This window comes from Micropterus dolomieu, linkage group LG08, assembly GCF_021292245.1.
Source record: "Micropterus dolomieu isolate WLL.071019.BEF.003 ecotype Adirondacks linkage group LG08, ASM2129224v1, whole genome shotgun sequence".
In the NCBI taxonomy this organism is placed as follows: domain Eukaryota; kingdom Metazoa; phylum Chordata; class Actinopteri; order Centrarchiformes; family Centrarchidae; genus Micropterus; species Micropterus dolomieu.
In genome coordinates, this window is record NC_060157.1 from 17,077,597 (window position 1) to 17,092,336 (window position 14,740).

General features: G+C 40.9%; 3 protein-coding genes and 3 non-coding genes across 8 annotated transcripts; 3 read left to right on the plus strand and 3 right to left on the minus strand.

Moving 5' to 3' along the window:
- Positions 1 to 588: 588 nt before the first annotated feature.
- On the minus strand, positions 589 to 661 carry trnaf-gaa. The gene has a single exon. It is a non-coding gene; the product is annotated as a tRNA-Phe (tRNA).
- A 1,258-nt stretch (positions 662 to 1,919) lies between these two features.
- Positions 1,920 to 3,583, minus strand: LOC123974967 (EBP cholestenol delta-isomerase). Its single transcript, XM_046056033.1, has 5 exons — positions 3,422 to 3,583; positions 2,869 to 3,181; positions 2,732 to 2,768; positions 2,506 to 2,636; positions 1,920 to 2,398 (listed from the first exon to the last, which is right to left on the minus strand). The coding sequence occupies exons 2-5, from the start codon at positions 3,179 to 3,181 to the stop codon at positions 2,178 to 2,180; spliced, it is 702 nt and encodes a 233-aa protein (XP_045911989.1). The 5' UTR covers positions 3,422 to 3,583; the 3' UTR covers positions 1,920 to 2,177.
- Positions 3,584 to 4,265: 682 nt separating this feature from the next.
- On the minus strand, positions 4,266 to 4,337 carry trnah-gug. Its single transcript has one exon. It is a non-coding gene; the product is annotated as a tRNA-His (tRNA).
- Positions 4,338 to 4,998: 661 nt separating this feature from the next.
- Positions 4,999 to 5,070, plus strand: trnae-uuc. Its single transcript has one exon. It is a non-coding gene; the product is annotated as a tRNA-Glu (tRNA).
- A 326-nt stretch (positions 5,071 to 5,396) lies between these two features.
- ccdc115 (coiled-coil domain containing 115) lies at positions 5,397 to 8,526 on the plus strand. 2 transcript variants are annotated; one of them, XM_046056035.1, is made up of 5 exons: positions 5,397 to 5,677; positions 6,343 to 6,446; positions 6,561 to 6,670; positions 6,772 to 6,963; positions 8,073 to 8,526. In XM_046056035.1, exons 1-5 carry the CDS (start codon positions 5,558 to 5,560, stop codon positions 8,207 to 8,209), a joined length of 663 nt encoding a protein of 220 aa, XP_045911991.1. In that variant the 5' UTR covers positions 5,397 to 5,557; the 3' UTR covers positions 8,210 to 8,526. The 2 variants fall into 2 exon arrangements, with proteins under 2 accessions (XP_045911991.1, XP_045911990.1); XM_046056034.1 differs by having other exon boundaries at positions 5,405 to 5,677; positions 8,070 to 8,526.
- A 743-nt stretch (positions 8,527 to 9,269) lies between these two features.
- si:dkey-109j17.5 (zinc finger BED domain-containing protein 4) lies at positions 9,270 to 14,074 on the plus strand. 2 transcript variants are annotated; one of them, XM_046057654.1, is made up of 6 exons: positions 9,271 to 9,626; positions 9,762 to 9,856; positions 10,153 to 10,386; positions 10,535 to 10,794; positions 10,891 to 11,500; positions 11,986 to 14,074. In XM_046057654.1, exons 3-6 carry the CDS (start codon positions 10,168 to 10,170, stop codon positions 12,826 to 12,828), a joined length of 1,932 nt encoding a protein of 643 aa, XP_045913610.1. In that variant the 5' UTR covers positions 9,271 to 9,626; positions 9,762 to 9,856; positions 10,153 to 10,167; the 3' UTR covers positions 12,829 to 14,074. The 2 variants fall into 2 exon arrangements, with proteins under 2 accessions (XP_045913609.1, XP_045913610.1); XM_046057653.1 differs by having other exon boundaries at positions 9,270 to 9,856.
- Positions 14,075 to 14,740: the final 666 nt, after the last annotated feature.

The following is a 14,740-nucleotide window of genomic DNA, read 5'->3' on the forward strand; positions in this document are numbered from 1 at the left end:
AACACCCCCCCCCCCCCCCCCCCCATGCTGCAACTCTATGCAGCTTGTGTGTGAGATACCTTGAATGTAACTTAAAGTAAAAAACACGTGTCAAAAACTTATTTTGGCGCAATTGATGTAGAAGTGAGGAGGGCGTGACATCGTGGTTGTATTTATTTTAATAAGCCCAAAACGTTACAAATATTGCAGTTCTTACAGTCGGTCACAAGGTGTCAGACTTTACCGGCCACGTGCATACAGTCGGTGGTACGCATAGACTGTATGTGAGAAGGTGATACGGGCACAATGGCCCGCTGTAGAGAGTAAACTGTGTGTGTGTGTGTGTGTGTGTGTGTTTGGGAGGCAAATCCATAGTAAGGTGTAGCAAGATACAAAATCGTTTTCTAAATCCTGGATGGTACACTTTTTTTGACAAGCATGCACTACAGTTTTGACCCATAATTCACCATTCAGCATCAATAAAACTCACCTAAGCATTATTAGCACTATTGAGGATATAGACTGTTTTGAGCACGCACAAACACACAGACACACACAGATTTAGATTAATCCATATTCCAAATAAAGACCTACTTTGTTGATGTAAAATGCCGAAACCCGGGATCGAACCAGGGACCTTTAGATCTTCAGTCTAACGCTCTCCCAACTGAGCTATTTCGGCGTGTTAATGATATGACATATCAGCTTTTAAGTACTCTGAAAAGGATCATTCACGTTACAATAATTTCATTTGCGAAAACATTCCCACAGAGACAACGCGGTAATATGTCTTCAGGCTATGGTTGTAACAAGGACGAAAAGCCGTGGAGCTTATCTAGTTCATAAAGTCTCAAACGTGACATTACTACGTTTTCACAGTCTGAACGGTTACACCCATTGTTAATGTACTAGTGTATTTGCGTCTTTATCGGTGGTCGATTTGAAAAGTAAATAATTACAACGTTGTATCCCCCAGGCCAGCGCCCTGCATAGCAGCTGCGCCGCCATTTATGTGTGTGTGATAAGTGGATGAATGAATAAGAGGCAACATTGTAAAGCGCTGTGTCCCATACATAGACTGTATTAAAAAAAAAGTCCCATAAGGTAGAAAAAAACTCATTATATATGCAGTCCATTTACCATCTTAAGGGTTATGAGATGATAAACACGTTAAAAATGTAAAATACGTGGAATACCATATATTCCAACATATATATCGCTGACCAATCGCTGGAGAAAATAACCAGTGGTAACGGATCTTTTAGTATGCCTACAGTAAACATACTCAAGTGATTGGATTTCATAACAGGTTAGTTTTTATCATGTAGGACTAAGCAACAAAAGCAAATACTTGAAACTAGGGCTGGGCGATATTGCCAAAGATTTTATCGCGTTAAAAATGTCGTACCATTTGATATTGATAATTATCACGATAAATGTCCAATCATTATTTCCTTTAGGTTTAAGGGCTGATTTTTGCTTTTTGAAGAAACCAGCTAACCAGTGGTTTTAAATTATTCTTTTTGGGCAGGACATGACAAACACTTGCCAAACAGTGGATCACTTAACAAGGTAGAACATTCAAAAAATGAAGATAAAATCTGAATTGGAGGAATTTTTGAGTCCTTTTTCCTCAACAAAATAAACATCTTAATAGAAAAATTAAGTGCTACTTCGTTTGGGATTCAAGTGACTGAAATCAAACATTTATTGACGACACACTGAACATTTGTTATGTTGTTATTGAGGAAAAATATATTGCGATAATTATCATTATTGTTATATTGCCCAGCCCTACTTCAACCAAATATTTGCATGTTGGTTCTGCACCCTATGGTTCCACAAGAAAGAGGCACTTAACACCTAAGGCAGTCTATTCTTGAATTTTTGCAAAATATAAACAAAATGAAGATGGTATTGAGAAAACAGGGCATCACAAAGCCAGAACAAAAGACAAAGCTTTATTGTCATATGCACAACAAACAAGTTGATCTTTAAAATAAAACTTTTACTTTGCTGACAGTTACTGGGTATTTAAATTTAAAAAGGCACACAACAACAATTAGTCATTTCTTTTGACTCTTCTTTGAGGATAGTGTTTTTCTGCACAAAGTGTAGGCTCCCCCCAGTTGTCGTTTCCCTTAAATCTCCTGTAGTAATTGTCCTACAGTCCTTTTTTTCTTTCCATTTTCCAGTTGTCAGTTCCTCTTAGACTTGTGTGACTTTGTGTTGTCGGTGTGTGTCTGGGCCGCTGACAGCTGTCTCCATGCATCCACAATGAGCACCAGCGGTATGACGATCCACAGCACATTCATGAACACAAAGTAGAACCAGAAGTAGATTGGGTGTCCCAACTCACTGTGAGCATAACCATCTCTGTGCTCTGTGAAGAAGTACAGCACCGCTCCATACAGCTGACCTGGAATCAGATTATGTAGAGAGACCCTTCATGTAGCCTACATAATATGACGAACTAGATTAGAATCTGAGAACTTGTGAAGTGGCAGATTTTGTAGACCCTCTTACCTAATGAAATGATGAGTTGCAGAACAAATCTATAGGGCCTGTTAGTTAAGAAGGCAAACACAGCCCAAAAGCTAAAAGGTCCCCATAACCATGCAGTCACAGTCTCCATACAGACAGTGAAGTTATCCGCTCTAGATGAAAAAAGAAACATGCAGGGTACATTTTGTTACAACTTTGTTCCTTATTGTTTATGCCAAAGTTCAACATAGTGCAAAGATAAACTCACATTACATATCGGCTGTCTCCTTTGGAGTACTCTTTCCCTGTGAGAGAAAAGTATAAAACATATTGACTGAAAAAGCACTATCAGACTGCACAGTTTATACACTAAACATGTTTTTTTCCCGTCTTGTTTGTACTCACACAGCTGTGACAGGAAGCTCTGGTCTCCAGGAATAATATCATAATACAGTGAGAACCAGCCCTCAATGACGCCATGGATGAAACCACAAACAGCAAACCAACACACAGCCAGACGCCTCCATGTCCCCAGCCTGCCGGTGGCCCCTTTCTGGCCGGTGATCAACCAGGTCAGAAGCAGAAACACCCCAGACACAGAAAACAGGAACACCAGAATTTCAGACATAGATCGGTCATTGGCGACATAGGTGGGAATCAAAAGGTCCCGTGGCCAGTAGGGATGAAGAACTCCAGTTGCTGATTTGGCATCCATCATCTGTTTCAAGGAAGGATGACAGTCTTACGTGCTTAAAATGGATTGATTTCAACATTGTGAAATTAAAGATAATACATATAAGTCAGTTTAATTGATGAATGAGCGCTCCCTGCATTTTTCTTCATTGCAACACACTTATTTACATTTCTCACAATTTTATAAATTAAGTTATTACAGCTAAGGTTTTATTCAAGGTGCTCAATAGCAGACAAAAGCAATAAAAGTGTCTTTTGTCCTTACCGGTGATGTTATGGATTGTGACCAAAATAGGCGTCCAGTCACACAGAGTTTAACTTCTGTTTTGAATAAGGAGTATTAAATAAATTCAAAAAGATGAATATCTTGGAGTTCCAATAGTCCACTGCTGTCTAACTACATGCCATATCAGTGCAGATAAACTCAAACCCGGAACTCACGGGAGTAGGGGGCGTTTACTTGTTATTGTTGACACCAATCAGACGACAGCATGCATAGAGCTAGCAGCACATGCGATCTGCTGGTCTGTTCATTGGTTCTTGATCTCGGAACATGAACGTTATCACCAATGACATTGTATGTTTTACTCCAAAAACCCGCCCCCTCTTTTTATGGTCAAATATATAAAAATGTGAACAGTTGGTGAAGGGTGAATTAGCTACGGGACATAATACGTAACTACAGTTGCATTTGACAGTTAATGTTTGCAATTAATGTTGACTACAGAGCACCATGCAGAAATGAGTGCAAATTGTATGTGAAAATGTACCTGGCAATAAACCTGATTCTGAGCAACATCTAAATGTAACCTCAAAATATATGCAGTTCTAACCGGCTGTAGATCTCTGGGATTTCTGGAGATCAATGAGACTAAATCATATCAATCAAGAACAAGACGTGATATTAAAAACAGCCTGAAAACAGACTAATAATTGCAGACAGATAAACACGCCAGAAATTTCACATTGTTGAAAATATTAACTTGGTGCTGCACTGATAAAGTTGTGTTAATTTCCTCATCATAAAACTAATTTCTTACGCCAGACTAACGATGTCTTTATCAGAAGAGGAAAAGTTCTCCTCCCAAGCCGTGTCAGGGATTTATCCCTGCCGTGACCCGGATTCGAACCGGGGTTGCTGCGGCCACAACGCAGAGTACTAACCACTATACGATCACGGCGAGCTACTGGGAGTTATGCTACCATCCTCCACTGAAGGCTTTATGAAGCTGTGTGGAGTGAGAAGGCATCTGTCACGTATTACTACCATATAAAGTCTATGATTACTACAAGTCTAGTGAAAAGCAGTCTGCCGTCAGAGACCTGGAATATCTTATGGTTAATCTATGTACAACAACAAATAATAGTAGGTTAGTTCGTTAGCAAGCTGACGTTAACGTGTTTGCTACATTAATTAATAACATTAAGTTATCGTTTATTATTATATGTAGAGCAGCTTAATTGTTTTCGAAACCTCGCTATTATAATTGGCTAATGTCAAAGTAATTTCTAACGTTACAGTTGTTGTACCTGTAACATTTAACCTTACATCAGCGAACGTCAAGTTTCACAGCGTTTCATGCAAGCTAGCCTTAGCTAAAATAAAATAAGCTAACTGTTAAGCTGCTGTCAGCGGAAATATGTTAGCTAAACTAACCGATTGTAGCCTACATCGTGGGTTGTACTGTGTATCTTAATGGTAGCTTAACTTTGTACTTAAGTTAAATTGAAGTTTACTTCAGATGGGACCCAGTAATATGAAAACACGCAAAGCGGTAACAGTCACAGATCAGCAGGCACACAGACATTTAAAAATACTGTATGTGAGCATTGATGTATGTGTCCCATATGGTCTAGCGGTTAGGATTCCTGGTTTTCACCCAGGCGGCCCGGGTTCGACTCCCGGTATGGGAACAAGTGTTTTGTTTAATGTTGATTTTAATGTATTTTTACACCGACTTCTTATAAAAGCATATGATTGATGAGCATACTTTTGTAACATCGTTACATGTCAGATCTAAACAAAATAATAATAGTGACGACAATAAGCATGCAGGATTTTAATTTACCGTTATTTACAGATATAGGCTACAGCCGGCTACAGCGTGCTTTGTCAGTATTGGTTCCCATGAAAATACTAAGAAATGACTTCAAATTTTCTCCTGTTAAACCTTCAAAACTGTAATACATATAACACTTTTTCGATGTTTAACTGCAACGGGTATAATGGACATGTGATGTTAATCACGTGACGCACGTGTCACATGATGCTACACGGAAGTATTCAAGAACTATTTTATCAATGCAGTGTATTTTAACGTTGAACAGCTGATTTCTAGTACAAACGACGGCTGTGTTAAACACTGTATGAGAAAGTATTTGAGCTAATACAAAAGTCGACATGGGTGTGACAGAATTGGAGGAATCTTCTCTGTTACTGGACGAAAAGCTGCTCCGTTTCATGGACCAGCTGGAGTTATTGGAGGAGAAACGAGCCACTCTCAACTCTCTCATAGAGCAGGTAGACAGAAAACCATGTAGTTTAACTGTACATTTGTTTTAGCTAGCTTACCAGCGTGAAACACGTATCTCTGTTGTGTGTGTGTGTGTGTGTGTGTGTGTGTGTGTGTGTGTGTGTTTATGAATGTATGATTATAAGTAATCCTTTTGAAATCGAGCAGAAACGGTAGTTTGTGTAGGTTAATTAAATATTTGCCAAAAAATTCTACTTTAGTCTCTCAAATGTAAGTATGTGCTGTTTTTTTGTAGTATTCTATGCTGGTAAGCTGAATATGTTTGGGTTTTGTACTGTAGGTCAGGCAAAACAAGAAAGTTAACTATGTCAGCTTGGGTTTTGGGAATTTTTCACTATTTTATAACTTTTTACAAAACAAACGAATAACCAACTAATCAAGAAAATAAGCAACGGATTAATAAATGATAAAAGCAATTGATAATTACAAACCTAAATGTTAAAAGTACTTTTTCTAAGAAAAGAATTCTCCCTAGAACAACTAACTTGAACTCTGCCCAAGTTGTTCTTCAAATGTGTGTCCTGAAATGTGTGTGCATGCACACATCACACTGATGTTTTTTTGTTTGAAGGCGTGTCTTTTATCCTGTATCCTTTTCAATGACTTTAGCACCTATCTGTAATGTAAAGTTACAATTTTGTGTGTCCTGCAGGGATGGTTTTCCATATCCAAGGCTCGATATTCCATGGGAAACAAAAACGTCTCTGCACTTCAGTATGCAAGTGAGATAGAGCCACTGGTCTGTGTTCATGCTAGGTGAGTAAAAAGACATGTTTCACGGAAATAAGTGGTCCAAAGGTAAATTGTTGTCCACTGGAATTGAACAACGTCAATTAAAACAATGGTATGACTTGGATTTATGTGTTGCAGAACACTGGACAATGGTGAGGTGGATTTCTGCACAGAAATAGTTCAAATGTGTAGTAATGAGGCTGAAAAAAATGCAAAGTCAATAGAGGATATTGGACCTCAAGAAGAAGGTGAGTCTACCATAGTACATGTGATGTTATAAAAGGATTGTTGTTTACATTTAGCATAAACTAATACATTTTTATATTCATTAAATGATGTGGTTTAATAGGGGTCAGGAGAAGAATCAAACCAACAAAGGACATTGTAGAGAAAGAGACAAGTGAAGGAGCAAGTAGTGAGAAATCTCCTGAAGTAACTCCAGCAAGAAAGAGTGACCAGAATCCTCAGCAAGATCCACTGAAATGGTTTGGGATTCTGGTGCCTCAAACTCTAAAACAAGCACAGTCGTCATTCAAGCAAGGTATGATGTTGCAATACCCAAAGAGTCTATATTTTGTTTTGGTTTAACACAGTCAGTAAACAGTCATATAAACATTTGCTCTGCTAATATGCACTTATTTTAGGATATAACCAAGATTAGGTCATCATTTTGATTTGATATGTACGTACTAGATACTGCTAAGGATAGATATTGCTTTCTTTCTTTCCACACTGTACTAAAAGACCCGTGTTTCTACATTTGTACACATTGCGTCCAATACATACATACAGTCCTGTGAAAAAGTATTTGCCCCTTACCTGATTTCTTAGTTTTTTTGCATATTTATTACACTGAAATGAAATAAACTAATGCATTATTAAGATGTTATTGCAGATTATTTGCTATTCGCCTGCCGTTAACCTACATACCGTAATGGTTTTGTCCACCACCCATACCACCATAGGAAAAGCTTAGTCTTCCCTGATCTTGCTCTTTTAGTAACAGAAACGGCGTGGAAGGATGAACGCAAATAAGTGGAGATTCACAAATATATTTCAATTGAAAAATGCTAAGTTGATGTAAAAATGATGAAATACGAGTTATAAATTAGAGCTCCATATCCAGGTTTACAGATAAAAATCACTCTGCATTTCTTTGTGAATTGTGTTTTACAGACACGAGTTATGTGACAATTAAGGAGTCGCGTATTTGTGGATTTTGTGTGAAACTCTACGGTAGAAGAGTCTCAAAAGAATCCACACAAATAAGTAGAGATTCACAAATATATTTCCATTGGGGAAAAATGCTAAATTGATGTGAATTAAGCCATTTAATTGGAGAATGTGACATAATACATACAAAATTTAAATTTAGATGAATAGCATTTACGAGCAACTACTGTAAGTGTAAAAAAAAAACCAAACAAAAAAACAATCTACATGACATGACACGAGACCACTGCCTCATTAGGAGTGACGTGTCATAGTTAGGTTTGGGAATAAGAACATTAAGTGATTTTATTAGTGTAAATGGTATTTCTATGCATATGTGCACAATGAAACCTCTGACTACTGGTATCACAGTTGTTAGTGTAGCCTACTTCCTCATCCAGTTTCTTCTTTCCTTTTTTCCCCTACATATAACAGTAGTAGAGCTGTCAGCTGAGATCGCAACCCTTCAGACGGCAGTTTTGAACACCAGACGGGAGCTGAAGCACAGCATGAAAGACAAACGCATTCTCCAGGAGAAAGCCACAGCAGCCCAGTTGGACAAGGTGGCAGACTAAGTGAGGCTAGGGATGATCTGAGAACAGCTCGTGGCCACAGAGAGTGACAGAATGGAGTCAGTAGATTATGCTTCAGGGTCAGTTGAAATCAACAGTTATCCTAATGGTGGATTATGATCTGGAGATTACAGATGTACCAGTTCCTACTGGAAGAATAATTGGTAATAGATTATGTTTGATCTTGTGCTGTATGTGGCCTGTTTGAGATGGATCTGTTTGTAGTTGTGTTGTCGAGTGTTAAAAATTAATTTATAAATGTAAACAGAACCTGTTTAAATATTTTCAATAAATGGTCTGTGCCACTTTCCTACAAGTCACCCTTTATGAACCATTTATGTTTTTAATAATGACTGTATTCATTCTAAATAATTAACTAAAACTTATAGATCAATTATAAGCCATTAATAATAACAAGTTGTAGGTTGCCAGGTTGTGCAAAAGTCCTCTGACCAGAGTTGATTCGTTTAATAATGCTGTTGTCAAACATTGATTCGCATATTGATCAGTATTAAAACCAGACTTTTTTTTGTTGATGTTTACTTGTTTGTTGCTGTTAATTTTGTTTCTCTCTGTTTCTTTTTATTACATACAATCGGATTATTATTCGGTTCACTCAGTAAGGATATTTTATCGCAACCTGGCAACCCAGACGTTCTCGTTAATGGCTTATAACTGATTTGTAATGCATCATTAAATTACCTAAATCATTAACTCTATTTAGAGAGTGGCACCAAATGGTCTTTCATGTAATGTTAGTATTCTGTTGTTTCCCCCGAAGGAATTTAATATTAGCCTACAAAAGAGAGAAATAATAAAATTTAATGTTTACATGTGAGTAGGCAACACCTGCTGTTTACTTACTGAACAGACACTGTTTTAAATGCTATTCACAGTACTGAAATCCAGTCTTATGTGCGAATGTTATTGCAAGTATTATATCAGAGTAAAACGGCCTCCACTTTTTATTATAATGGAACGGTCATGATTGAAAAGATTTGATCGAGCGCCGCCACCCTCAGATCCAAGCTGCTCGACTGGGGACAGCCGAACATTACCGGGAACTGTCGAAACGGGAAACGAAACTCCCGTTTATTGTGTGTACTTCCTGGTCCAATTATAACACTGTCTGCGTGCCTCCATGAAACACACCGCTCTGCTTCCTCTTCACTTGCGTCCGAACGACGGATGGGAGCTCGGAAACAACGGATGTAGCCTCACTATAGTAATATTGATGTTTCCAGACATCCGCAGCAGCCCGTGTGGCCTGATTGTGGCCGATTTCGGACGTGCAAGCGACGCAACTCCTGCTTGGAATACAATTTTCTTTTGTCTGCGCAATTGGCAGCAATATTTTTTTGATGTGTGATCAGGGATCGGGAAGTAAACACGCCGGCCTGCGCTCATGATCAGAGGGGAGGTGAGATTGATACCTCAGACTCACATTGTCCTTGATCGCAAGTTGATTTTCACTTCGGAGCAGAGGAACTGTGGGCTCCAATGGCGTCAGTTTCGAAGGTGTCTATTCTGGATTACTTTAATATTGTGTTTGAAGGTGAAAATGGCAAAATCGAGTCCAACTGCAAGGCTTGTGGGACCAGAATCCAGGCGAAGCGGAGCGTCACGTCCAACTTCGTTACGCATCTCAAGGTAATGATTTCAAAATAAAGTAGGCTATCCTTGTTAACATGGAGGGACGAAGCATCTCAGTCACATTTCTTCATCAGCTTAAACAGTTGACCCTTCAGCATCTTTTTTATGTAGCTACACCTGACTGTAAAACTGTTGCTTCTCTGAAAGGGAGGATTTTCCCATCCTGTATCCTCTCCCACAGATAGGCTATTAAAACAAAGCAGTGTGGCGTAGAGATGTAGGCTAGGCTACACCTAAACAGTGAAATAAATATTCCACCTGTCAACCAGTAACACTGTCTCTCTCCCATTCAGCGGAAACACCAGGCTATGTATGATGACTTTGTGAAAAGGAAGGACATGAAGAGAGAGGGTTACTCCTCTGCTTCTCTGCATAGTTTCACCGCCAATGGAGGGAATACCCACTTCACTCTCCCCATCAGTACTGGAGGAGGAGGAGGTGTTGGAGGAATGGGAACTCTTGAGGGAGGAGTAGGAGGAGGCTCTGGAGGAGGGGTGACTAAGTTTGACAGACACGACCCACGTCAGGTGCGCATTATTGTCCATCATCGCTTGAGATGCAAATAACCTGGCAGCTATTAGTGAAATCCTAGAAGTGTTACATTGTTTACTGTTGCATTGAAGTGGAATTGTCTGCTATTATAAGGGTTATTTACATTGATTCTTGTCACCATAGGTTCTGATCTCCGAGGCCATAGCAAAGATGATTGTGCGTGATCTGCAGCCAGTGTCCATAGTGGAAAATCAAGGCTTCAGAGAGCTGCTTCAGCTCCTGGAGCCACGTTACACTCCTGAGCGCCAGCACTACATCCAGAGCCAGCTCCTCCCAGCCTACGCCTACCAAGCCCAGCTGGCAACCCGTCAGGCCCTGGCCTCAACACACGCCCTCAGTCTCAGCCTGGATCTCTGGAGGGGCTTAGCTGGAGCCACTTCAGGGTAAGGAGGTAAAATCAACCAAAAACAACATGATTCTCACTTGGTTTGATTCCCCCACTGATGAGTCCACTTCTCTGTCTTTCTTTCTATCTGTAGGTACCTCGGTGTCACCTGCCATTTTCTTACATCTGATTGGCAGATGCATTCAGCTCTCCTGGCGTGTCTCCCCCTGACTGGGGGCAGCTCTGGGAATCGTGTGCTTTCAGAATTTGATGAAGTATGTCACTCTCATGGCGTGTCAGGGAAAGCTTTTCGCGTTGTTGCTGACCCTTTCTTGGCAACATCAGCAATAACAGCAAAGCCATGTTGTCTTCCTGGTTTCGTGGGTTCACCTCCGCTCGCTAACGGGCAAAACGAAGATGATGGAGGAGAGGCGGACAATGGCAACGCTGTGGAGGAAGGGATCAGGAATGGCCACGTTGACGGTGGAGAGGAAGGAGAATGGGAGGACTCATGGTGGGAGCAAAGTCTGGGTGTTTGTCGGGTGGACTGTTTCTCTCGGTCTCTTGAACAGTGTGTCAGTGAGGGGTTACGCTCCTGTCCACAACTCTCTTCCTCGCTGGCCAAGGCTGCCTGTTTCTACAACTACATTACCTCTGCCGTCCCACCTGAGAAACTTAACCAGGTGTTTGATGGTCCTGGGTTGATCTTGGGGGGTCCAGGAAATACCCCTCTTGCAGCAAGAGACTGGGCTGCTCAGCTTAAGGTATGCAATATTACAAAGTCCTATATAGAGTTCAGGTAGCACTTTAAACTCTCTATTTAGCATTTATAAGCAGTATATAGACAATACAGTATCGTCTGTATATAGTATAGTACAATATTTATAACACACTGTCATGTACTTGTAAGCAAATATTTTTTAAGTTGTCAATGTATGTCAACAAATATTATGAAGACCTATTTTATGATTAAACTAGGTTATGTTGTATAAAATTGTCACCTGTTGCACCAGTTATGGAGGTTTCACAGAACGACAAATATATTAACACTAGTGGTGCCTATAAACCCTTAATAGGGTGGTTAAAATACAGTGTTAACATTATGCTGTATATGTCCTTAATAACATTTATTTCATAGCCTGATTATGTAGCTGTTTTAGCAAGGTATATATAGTGAGAAATGCAGCTGACACAAGTGTGTTTCCAAAGTTTTTAAAATGTTTATTCTTTTGTTTAATTTTTGGTGCAGGTGCTTCGGCGGCTGCTGGACTCAGTGGAATTCCTGGAGGAGATGAGTGGTCCGGGGGAGCTAGCACTGGGTGGTTCAGAGAGAGCCCGGCTGAGGGAGCTCACTGACACTCTGGAGCCCTTCACTGAGGCCTGGGACATGGTGCATGGGGACAGACAGGTAGACACACAGACAGACAGACATGTGTCCGTCAGTCTGGCGCTGCCATGTGTTCTGGGCCTTCGGAAGCACCTCTCTGAGACATCAACCCCCCACTGCCCCTCTCTCCTGGTAGGCCTCAGCCAGGCTGTCGAGAGTCGGCTGGCCCCTCTCCTGGAGGACCCCCTCTACATCACTGCCACCACCCTGGACCCCCAGTTCAAGCTCACATGGAGCAGCAACCCTGATTGGCACAGACAAGTTCTCATAGAGGAGTTATCCAAACATTCCACTGCCTCCGGCCCCACAGACCCCAACACAGACCTACTTGCTCAATCCCAGACCCCTCCTGCCCCAGCTCCATCGCCGGTCTCCTCACTTTCACGGCCCTGTAAGCTGTTCTCTTTCATCAAGCAGAGACCCACGGCACAGGCCAAGAGCCTAGAGCAGGAGTTGGCCGTCTACCTACGAGAGGAACCCACAGATGAAGAGGCTTTGCATTACTGGCGGCGTAAAGCCATTGACTTTCCTCTGCTAGCCCAGGTGGCCAAGAGGGCGTTTACCATACCTGCTTGTGGCACTGTGGTGGAGAGCATTTTCACTACTGCTGGGCGCTTTCTGCGGCCAGAGAGAGGCCGCGTCTTACCAAAGAACCTGGAGACGCTTATCTACCTCAAAGCCAACTACAGATTATTATGGACTTAAAGCAAAGAGTCAAGCCTTTCTTTTACCTAAATGGCAACTTACGGCTTTATACCTGCAGTAAAGTTACTTATTGGATACTAACATCTGTCTCACTCTAAAGAAACTGAGCTAGCAACATAAAACAGTCCTCATACTACATTTGACATGAGATGGAATGAATAACCCAGAATTTCAGAGCCAAGGCTTCATGTCCATTCTTAAGAAGGGTTTTCCAGACTGCAGTAGGTGCGGATTGCTGTCTGTTTACCATGTAGCCTGCATACAGACTATCATACTGTGGACCGAGGGGACTAGAAGCAGATCAATACTAAAGTATTTACTTTGACATTATTTTGCCTGAACAGGGTCTCCAGACAACCACAAGACCACAAAGCCCCCATTCTCTATCCCCCCATCCCCAAACACAGCTTGTGTATGTACCAGCAGTGACATACCAACAATAACCAAATGGTCACTTACCGCATACTGTAGCATATTTATTTTCACTGATATACAATAACCCTATAGGTTGTGACTAAGGCATTAGCTGCTAAAAATATGTCAGTGCATCACCCACTTCTTTTTTCTCGTCTCTGTATGTAGGCCTCATCATTGGGACATCCTAATAAACGAGTTTCACTTATGAAATGCAGATGTGTGCAGTTTGCAGATGGGAGTGCACTCATGCATGTGTGCACGTTACAAGTTTATTTTTTTTTTTGCAATGGAGAAATGCTGAAATCTGCTTCATATATCACATACTCTTACCCTTATTCATTTATATTTTCCTCTGCTAGTCCTTTATGACTGTACGTGTGCTCTTTTAGAGTAGAGGTCAATTCCATTTCATTTACTTTTATCAGCAACCCCCCTCTCCCTTTTTCAATTTCATGTCCAATTGTACTTCTGAACTTTCAGGTGCTGACCCTGCTTCTGCCTCAGAAAACTAGCAGAGGATGCGTGCACGTGGCACAAACAAGAGGCTTTTACTTCGTCTGACCTCACTGAAATACTTTGAAACCGCTTTGCAGTGCATCGCTTAGAAGGATTGTTGCAGTGTGTGTGTTTGCCTTCATTCAGGGACTCTTATTACTCTGGGCTGGGCCAGTGGGGAGGCAGGGTAATTGCATGTAATTCCATTATAGTTAAATTTGAGTCAGCAGGAAGGCAGCAGTCACATCCTACACAGCCCTTTTCTCCAAAGCCAACCAGGCTTATACCATATTACAAAAGTACATATAAATAAATGGAAATAAATGGAAAGCTATATGTAGTTACTGTACTTTTGTTCTATATCAGAAGGCCCCAACTGCTTCAATGCATTGATTCATGTTGTTTTTATTAATAATAAACAGTAAGACAACAGCATCAGTCAGTTTGAAGATGACTGGCTGTGATGGAATGGATCTGATTACAAAAGTCACCAGCTTTTGCACCAACTGCAAAAAAGCATCCCAGTGTTGCTGTTCTTATTGTTGGTTAAAACCACTTCAGAGGAAGTGTGTTAATCTGTGTGAGATACAAAGAGATTTCTCTCTGTAGATCATAATTATCAAAAATCACTATGATCTTAATGATTTTCACCCTGGGATGTCTCTGTGGATTTAGATGTGTCGCTAGATTTCTTTGTGGATGTGTCAGTGTGTTCGCATGTGAAAAATGTGTTTTTGCTCATTCCCACGGGGTGTGTTGTTTTTTGTGAGTGCATGTGGAGCAGCCTGAAGCATCTCCCCCCCACCCCCCCACCCCTAGGCTGTGACAGCTCATCCATATGAGTTAGACGCTACGGTCCTATTGGTAATTGCCTCTGAAATGAATTACTTGGCAGAGAGTGAGACTGAGGGAGGGGAGGAAATTGTAATTGAACTGCCCCCTCCCTCCCGCCCTCTCCCTTATGCCTCAAGTTATTACATCTGCAGTGCAGAAAGCCATT